We start from the raw sequence: 9,502 nt of genomic DNA, 5'->3' as shown, positions 1-9,502 counted from the left end.
AAGCACAATCACCGAGCTTAAGGTTTTCACGGGGCAGTGTGGAAGACTGCCATTTTCCCATCTTACCACATAGCCTTTTCTTCTTCTGGGTCACGAGTAGCTAGCTGCCATGTAGCAGCTCTCTGTCACTAAGTAAAGGCCCCTGAATGCCTTTTCCCTCTGCAGCACAATGGAAAGGCCATGGGCTTCCGGAGGCATCTGAGTGAGCTGTGAGTTCAGCTGCTCTCACACATCATTTTTCAAGGCCAGATGTGCACTACCAGGTGGTAAGTGTTGCTGGTGTATGTAAAGTCCCCAGTGCTTCTCTGTTGCTTTCAGGACAAATCAATCCTGCTAGTCCCTAAAGGCTCAGCGATCTTCTAATTGTCACTCTTTATTGTTTAGCCCCACCCCCACCCCAGGTCACAATCGATGGGAGACTCAAACACGAGTCACTCACTCCTGCCTTTGTGAACAATATTCCCATGGGCCAGCAAAAAGGGTTTCCCTTTTGTCTGTTACTCTTTCATGGAATCTTGAAGCATGTCCCAGGTTGGGACTACATGCTAATCCTCAGCACATACACAGATACAAACAGACACACATGTTCTCATAGATATAGGCTGGACACACTAACATACACTCATGCACACACACACATGTACATCCACTCACTCATATTCATATGACACAAGAACATGCATGAATACATAACCTCACATAGACATGTATACACAGACACATTCACACACTCATGAGTGCTTACCCAGATACACATATACATACACCAGAATACAGATTTGCACATGAGAACATACACAAATACATATTCTCATATATCCACATGGACATATGCATACACAGATATGCCTATATGTATATACCCATATATATACACATCAATTGCACAAATACAGATGACGCACATGTGACCACTTTCTCATACAGTGTGTGTGTCTATGCACCTCCTACATTTTTGCTGGGGGAGTGAATAAGATACAAATTCAGCACCTCTCCCCATGAGCTCCCCATGCAGGACTGGTCATTTCATACCCAGGCCATGCTGGGAATGTCTGTATAAGCAGAAAGGCACCTGGTGTGCTCTGCAAGGACCAAGAGGCCCCAGGCAGTGGCTTCTCTTTTAAGTTAGCAGATCGGACTTTTCAGAGAAATGTCAATGACATTCAAATCACCCGTGACAGTGGAAGAATGTGTAGCTAGACCCACAACCCAGACCTTTCTCAATAAATCCCGTATGCTACAGAATCCTCTTGCTGCGAGCAGGTAGCAAGCGGGGTGAATGGAACAGCAAGCCTGTGCTTTCTCTCAGGCCCCAAGAGAAAACCAGACCCCAGCCCCTAAGTGCCCAGAGGAGACATGAGGAGGGGCCTTGGCTCCAAGCTGTGAATGTGAATGTGGCCTTAGATGCACAGTGCCACCAAAATGCTTAACTAGGACATGTCCACGTGGTAAGCAGATGGACAGGTGAGACAATGACTGACAGAAGCCATACTCTGCTATCTTTTCAGTTGATTAGTGAACTGCAGAGGAGGAGGAGAGCTTGGTCTCTCCTGGTAACACAATCAAAGCTGCTATCCAAAGGCACGAAGGCCATTCTTCCTAAGTTGTATGTCATCCGCAAGATTCCCCAGTTGTTGAAGTTTATAGCCCTATTGCATGGGGATACATCAGTCCAGACACACATTCTCTTATCTCTTCCATCACAATACGTTTAGAGAATTAGCTGGCCCTCGGTACTATACGTCAGCAAAAGTTAGCGATGATGGTGATCCCCGTGAGGTGATCGGATTAATGAGCTACTAAACCCTTCATGCTTTTATGATCTCTTATTACACTAAGTTCTTACAGTTCATATGGCCCTCCTTGTGTCAGAAAGGGAACTCAGAACTGAAACAGTCCTCCTTTACGTCGTTTAAATTTTGTTTTCGATTTTGTATATATATATGTCTCTGTGTGGGGGTTGTACAAGTGGGTCCAGATGCCTGCTGAGGCGAGAGAGGTATCAGATCCCAAGAATTATAGGTAGTTTCGAGTCACACAAGTATGTATTCTTGGAACCAAAGTCAGTCCTCTGTTAAAAACAGCACATGCTCTTAACTGCTGAGCCATCTCTCTGACCCCATGGCTCTGCTTTCCTGATAATGCCTATTTTTATCTGACACTACTAGTGTTTATTATGCAGTTAAAAAATCATCCTGTACAATCACACTGATTCCGCTCCATTCTTCCCAAAAGAGGGGAGAAAGCTTGTAACAAGCTATTGGAGGAATTTTCGTTTTTTCTCCTCCACGCATTGGTGAAGACAGATGACACTACACTCTACAGATAATAACAGCATCAGAATAGAGAGTTCTGAGAACATACGGGGAATTAAACCTAAGTTCAGCATTTGAACTGTGCTTCCTTCATTGGGATGCATAAAGGAAGAGATGGACTAATTGATCGAGTTTAGACATGATCGTACCCAGTGACAGTTGCTGGCCTCGAGTTCACAATCCTCTGCCTGTTTCTCCTGAGTGATAGGGTCTCAGGCACAGGCAGCCAGACCCAGCTCTGTCTTTGAATGCAGTGCAACTTAAAGATTTCCCATGATGGTTCCCATAAGGACTAGGACACTTATTCTGAGCACACACACACACACACACACACACACACACACACAGCTCAGTGTGCATCAGATTGAAAGCCAGGAGACTGAAACAGAGGACTTTTCCACAGTCCCTACTTTCATGAGCATATTCTGGCCAAGTGACTATCCCCTCTGAAGGCTGCCTCTGTGGTTCTTAACTTCTTTTGGTACCATCTGAAAATCTGATGAAGAGTATCAATAATCCCCCTAGATAATGCACATAGGCATTTTTCACACAAACACACAATACACATATCACAACACTCACACACACACACACACCACACACACATACTTACACACATACATATGCACACACTCACATATACATTACACGTACACACAGTCCCAAACACAACACATACATACATACATACATACATACATACATACATACTTATCACATACATTTGCACACATATTCACACACACATCACACACATTCACAAACACATCACAACATTCACACACATACATATCACAACACTCACACACATATACTCACACACATATGCACACATTCATATACACATCACACACACAAGCACATCACAACATTCACACACACTTCACACACACTCACACATGGATGCACACATACTTGCATACACATCACACACACACACACACACACACACACACACTTCTAGAATAATTCTCCCTCCCCCTCTTTTTTTATTTCCAGGGCCTGAAACTCAGGGTCTTATATATATGGTCAGTGATCTAATGCTGACCTACAAGCCTAGATAAGGGTCCCATGGATCAATGTGTAATGACCTTCAACAACTCAATAATTAATAACAGAGTACAGATGTTTAACTATGTTCTTTTCTTTTTATAAATTTTGTATTTAAAATTCTGGCTTATTGGGATGTAAGGTATATAACTTCATTAATTTGAAAAATAAAATTAAAATCTGCCTTAACCCTCCTGAAAGGTTCCATATAGCTCATTTGTTTTGATATAGCATATTCAGCATTTAAAAGAGAAAACTTGGAGCTGGGCATGGTGGCACATGCCTTTAATCCCAGCACTTGGGAGGCAGAGGCAGGCAGATTTCTGAGTTCGAGGCCAGCCTGGTTTACAAAATGAGTTCCAGGACAGCCAGGGCTACACAGAGAAACCCTGTCAAACAAAACAAAACAAAAAATAAATCCAAACAAACAAACAAACAAAAAAACAACAACAAAAAAAGAAAAACTTAAAAGAGAAAACTTGGTAGCTTTGCTGAATTTCTGGAAACTTTTTTTGCCTTTCTATTAAGAAAGCACAGTGGGCATTGGCTTATGCCTTTTTAGAAATGCTTTATTATAAATTATACTGCAATAAGGAAAGAGATATTAATATTATAATAACCCACAGAAACTTCATCATAATTCACTCTAACTTCAAAACATACCGTTTAGGAAGAAATAAATGGGTACGTATCTGCTGTAGTGACAGAGGAGAAATTTCACAAAAATGAAGATAGATTATGGATATATAAAAGTGATATTGCCAAATTACTCTGTGGGAAACTCATCTATGCCATGAAGTTAAAATGGGGGTGGGGAGAAGGCTCTGTAGACACTTGGCGCAGTAATTTGTTTTGGAAAAGTTTGGCAATCAGCATAAAGCTATTCTGGAAGATTTAGAGTCAACCCCTAGAAAAGTTTACAATGATCAAAATTTACCATCCTATATTTTTCCCTTGGGGACCAATCACCACATAGCAAAGTGAAGCTAAGTTGATAATAATTTATTAGGGCTATGTATCACTTACAATGCATAATAAATAATTAAAAAAAAACCACGGCATCCTTCTAAAATCTCCCATATTCATTTCATAATGCTCACTACAGTGTCTGGAGGACATTTAATTCAATTATATTTTAGCATTAGTCAGAGAGTTTTAAAAAGCACATTAGAAAGCTGTTCACAGTCCTTCAGATTTATGAAGGGCCCCATTATTTCAGCTTTGTGCAAACCATTTTGAAATGTGTACAAATCCCGTAGAAACATAGCCCATGTTGTGGGTTTTTACTGGGCTGGGCAAGGCATCCAGTTCTTTGACTTTAACACCAGGGGGTGCACTGTCTTAGGCATTGTATTCAATGCAAGCAGACAATTACTGATCTCTAAAAATCTTGACCAATAAACAGCACGGAGATTTAGCCACATTTTTAAACATTCAGATTTAAAACACACACACACACAAAACTTCAGTAAACCACTTATGCTTCATATTCCTTCTCTTCCCTCCCTCTCCCTCCCCACTTCAATATTTAAAAAAAAAAAGAAAGAAGAAAGAAAAGAAAAGAAAATAGAAAACAAAATAATAAACCGAACAACAAGAACAAAAACCAAGTTAGGTTTGAGTTTAGTCTTAGGGCCTTGCCAAGGGCCCTGGGTGCGTGCACTCAGTCCCCACAAACACAGTGTTCTGGTCAGTGCCTCCATCCTCTCAGGCTATGTCCTTTCCTGCTGTGAGAGTTCTCAACGCCTGCTGAAGGCACTTGGCTCCCAGTGGGACAGCTCAGGGCTGCAATGAGTTGCAAGTCTGTGTAGCTGGTGAGTTATGTTTGTCCCTTTCCATCCTCGGGGTCCTGTCGGAGGAAGCTCTCAAGCCTTTTCGCGGGACACTGCCCGTGCCAGAGCTGGCAGGCTCACTGGGTCTTTAAAGGTCCATCGGTGGATACGCTCTTACCCAGCCTGCTATGCTCAGTGTACCTTGATGGAATATTTCCGCAGTTTGAGAAACTGAAGAAGCTTGTCTTTTGTCCTCTTCTTCAGGGCCATGAGGGCTCGAGTTTTCTCCTCCAAATCTTGGTCGATGGCAAAAATGATCTTGGCCCGCTCCTCTGCCTTCTTGTCTCCGGAGTTCCTGAAGAGCCTCTGCAGGGACTCCTGGTCTATGTTCTCAAAGATGTTGCCCACAGCTTTCTTGCGAGCAGCTGTGTCGAAGTGGTAGCCGTGGATGGACGGGCTTACTCGAAGAGACGAGGACATGCTGGTGGCTTGGTGGTTTGGCTTGGCTTTCATCGATGTGGGTCTTCCACTGCTCAGCTTGGGCACTTCCAGGGGAGTCTGTTGTAAAAATCGTCCCAGGACGGCTATTTAAAGTGTGAACAAAGCTCGGGACTCAAATTACACTGGTGACGTCACATTGATCCCAGGGAGGAAAAAACCACAGAACATTAACAGTTGCCTTGCCAAAGATCTGGCTCCGGATGCTAGAATGCATTTCAAAGCTTGTTTAGAGATAGCTGGCTACAGGCTTGCCTCTTTACATCTCAGACGGCATTGTGCCTTACAAACTGGCTCTTCCTTCCAGAAGCTGAAATCAGGAGAGAGAGAGAGAGAGAAAAGGCTCCAAACCTTTGCCTAGATTGAAACAAGGAGTTCTGCCAAGCTCAACAGAGTTTCAATTAGTACAAAAGTTTTAAAGTGTGGGCCAGACCCTGGCAGCCTAGGTCTGTGTGCCTTTTGCCTGTCCCTATCAGGGTGAGGGTGAGGAAGTCAGAAGAAAAAAAAATGTTTGGGAGGACAGGACATCTGACTCTAGAGCTAAAGTTTGCTGACAGAATACTGACATGGCTCAGCCCTAAAGCACAAATCTCAAACTGTACCTGAGTGCTGTGTGTAATTTCTGCTGGGAACTACAATTTAAACAGTAATAGCGGCAGATGGTAGCTCCCCATCTTGTGTAGGTATTGCCAGCAACGACTATTCAAAAGCAAGGAGCAAAGGTTAATGGAGGTGCTGTGGGTACTTAATGCCCACAAGGAATGAGCTGACATTTTGTTTTGAGGGCTGCTTTGGAGCCACTCAGCATTATCAGAATGATGCTATTTTCATTACACGTTTTTAATCTATTACTTTTGCTATCCACAAGACTCAGATACGTACAGCTGTTCTATGCTAAATGTTACCTTCATCTGACCGAAAGATTCCTCTTTGTGAATCAAATCTCTACTGTCCTTTCTGGTCCTCCAAGAAACTAGAATGGACTTTTTATGTTATTTCACTTATAGGTAAGAAAATCACACACCTATAACCCCATCTGTCTTAGAAGGCTGAGGCAGACTGGCAAGCTGCAGGACAGACTGAACTACACAGGAATGCCCTGTCTCAGAATTAAATTAAATGAATAAAATAGAAATAAAATCATTTATTTTACCTTAATAAAGTTTATGTCTCACTAGGAGAAAGGCGAGAGACATTTTTGCATTTTTCAAAACCTTTTGTTTTGAAGGCTACTTTGGAATCACTCAGCGTAATCAGAATGAAGCTATCTTCAACTTTTAATTTATTACTTGAAGATATGACTATTATATGAAATTACAATGTCTTCCTATTACCTGAAAGAAATATTCACTGTGGATAAATATGCACCAGAGTTGATCAAGCACATAAGGGGCAGGGGACTTCTACAAAATCCCAGGAGATGTCCAAGCCAGAGGGCCCCAGCTCAACTGTCACCCTCATCACTGACGACTGTAGTGGCAGTCACCCAGGAGATACAGATACCTCGGGGGAGGAACAGGTTAGTTGGGAGACCTTCAATATGAGCTGGTAAAATCCTAGCTGTTCTAGCAATGGGGGGTCTAGTGCACTTGTGAGCATCTGTGGTGTTGGCTGAGATCATCTTCTTCCAATGTCTATTTCCTACCCTTTGCGGGCAGGGATGCTTTCTGAAGATTCACCTCCTCCCAAGCCGAGCCCGCTCAACTCTGTCCTCTCACCAGAGCTGAGACCGCTTATCCTGCATTCTCTATCCTGGGCAACACTCTCCCATACCATTTCTCTACCCAGCACCCAGGGCATTGTTCTTGGGGCCACCCCAATAACTTTTTGAATATAAAAAAAAAAATTTAAAGAATGACTTGTTTTATGCATATGAATACACTGTAGCTGTCTTCAGACACACCAGAAGAGGGCATTGGATCCCATTATAGATGGTTTATAGATGGTTGTGAGCCACCATGTGGTTGCTGGGAATTGAACTCAGGACCTCTGGAAGAGCAGTCAGTGCTCTTAACCACTGAGCCATCTCTCCAGCCCCATTTGTTTTTATTTTATGGGCATTTTTGTTTACCAATTTTGCCTGCTTGTGCGTCTTTGTGATGGTATTAGATCCCCTAGAACAGGAGGTATAGACAGTGATGAGCTGCCACGTGGATGCTGGGAATTGAACTCAGGTCCTCCAGAAGAGCAGGCAGTGGTCTTAACCACTGAGCCATGCCTCCAGCCCCTGGATTCGTTGATAATTTTGTTCATGGATATAACGTAGTTTGGTGGTTTTCACTCTCCTGTTCCCTCTTACACCCATGTCCCACTCTCGCTGAATTCTTTATTCATCCCACTAAGTCCCTCTCTTAACCACGTCTTGTATTTTACTTCTTCATGTTTTACTTTTATTTTATAATGACTCACTGAGTTTATTTAGTGTCACATGCATGAATATGAACAGGGTTTTGTTGTTTTGTTTGTTTGTTTGTTGTTTGTTTTACCAGAGCACAGACAATTTACCAGTTACTCCCACCACTGAAGAATATTACTCTCTCTCCCCAGCATCTCATTACTGGCACTTGCTTCCCAGAGAAAGGCTGGGGCTTCATGATCCTCACCTCTCTCCATATGGGATGTTAACTGGCTTCATCTTCTGCAGGTGACCACAGCTATTGAGAGTTAGTGAATCCAATCATCAAGCCATGCCCAGAAGACAGCATTTGACAATACTCGTCCCCATTGTCTGGCTCCTGTGTCTTTCCCTCCTCCTCATCTGTGATGCTCCTTGAGCCTTTTGAGACTGAAACACATTCCCCACTTGGAGAGGAGCATGCACCCGTCCTTATTCCCTGTGCCTTGCCCAGTCTTGACGCTCTCCAAACAGAAGCTTCTCTGATCTGAGCGTATTCTCTGATTCTAGCAGCAATAACCTATGAGCATAAAAATAAATGCTTAGAAGGCAGTTTGACACCGTATCCATTTAGCAAAGGAGTATAGGTTTCTACCTAGAGCCTATAACATCCACAGTCATTGGCTTTTGACCATGTTTACACACCACGCATGAATCCCACCCTGGGATAGTGCCTCGGATCCAGTAAGAAGGTGATTGGATCACACCCATCACAGTCATGCATAGTAACAGGATTGTTCTGAATGTGAGCTACTGTGGTACCTGATGGCTTGTGCTCCATCATGGTCACCCACTGAGAGTATACAGATGTGAGTTGAGAATCGTGAGGTGTAGAGATTCATCCTATCGTAGGAGGGGGTCCACGGAATGACAAGTCTTTTATAAGACAGAGGCAGAAGGTTAGAAGTTAAAGACACCAAGCTTCGGCCTCTCAAAATGGCAGGAAGAGTCACAAACCAAGGAATACAGGTTTTTCCAGTTCTCTGGTTCCCTCTCAGGCCACCCAGAAGGACTTCAGGCACTCCCTGAAGGTTGAGTTGAGGCCTCAGCCTTCCTAACATGCATGGCAACAACTTTGTATTCTTTTATGCCAAGAAATCTGCGGTGATCTGTTATTGTAACAGACAGAATGGAATACACTTTTCAAGCCATTTAGCTATGGAGACATGAACTCGGGATTCCTTGATTCTGAAGCCAGAGTATTTTTGAGCTCTGTCTTTGTGAATTGTTTTATTTTTTTTTTTAAATATCTAACAGTGAGCACCACCCGTGAAGGGCTGCCTAAAAGCATTCACACAGATTTGAAACATGAAGGAATTTCAAAAATGGTGTAGGTGACAAGCCTGTCCACAGGAAAACAACGTCAATTTCTGTTGCCCAGAAATATGACTCAAAGCCGGTTGATGGCCCTTGCCAAGGGAAACTCCACGCTGTTGGGAAGTCCTCTGCACCTGCCCCTGCCTCCGCCCCTC

The 9,502-nt window shown here is 43.2% G+C and overlaps 1 protein-coding gene across 1 annotated transcript; it reads right to left on the bottom strand.

The window, feature by feature from the left end:
- Positions 1-4,352: 4,352 nt before the first annotated feature.
- Tcim (transcriptional and immune response regulator) lies at positions 4,353-8,421 on the bottom strand. Its single transcript, XM_021170771.3, has 2 exons — positions 8,239-8,421; positions 4,353-5,945 (listed from the first exon to the last, which is right to left on the bottom strand). Exon 2 carries the CDS (start codon positions 5,648-5,650, stop codon positions 5,330-5,332), a length of 321 nt encoding a protein of 106 aa, XP_021026430.1. The 5' UTR covers positions 5,651-5,945; positions 8,239-8,421; the 3' UTR covers positions 4,353-5,329.
- Positions 8,422-9,502: the final 1,081 nt, after the last annotated feature.

The sequence above is a fragment of the Mus caroli genome, unplaced genomic scaffold (assembly GCF_978045245.1).
Source record: "Mus caroli unplaced genomic scaffold, Mus_caroli_1 scaffold_10, whole genome shotgun sequence".
NCBI classification, from domain to species: domain Eukaryota; kingdom Metazoa; phylum Chordata; class Mammalia; order Rodentia; family Muridae; genus Mus; species Mus caroli.
This window is presented reverse-complemented; position numbering and strand designations above follow the sequence as displayed.

Excerpts from the sequence above, each read along its gene's own strand:
- Tcim (XM_021170771.3), bottom strand. The coding sequence starts at position 5,650 with ATGAAAGCCAAGCCAAACCACCAAGCCACCAGCATGTCCTCGTCTCTT.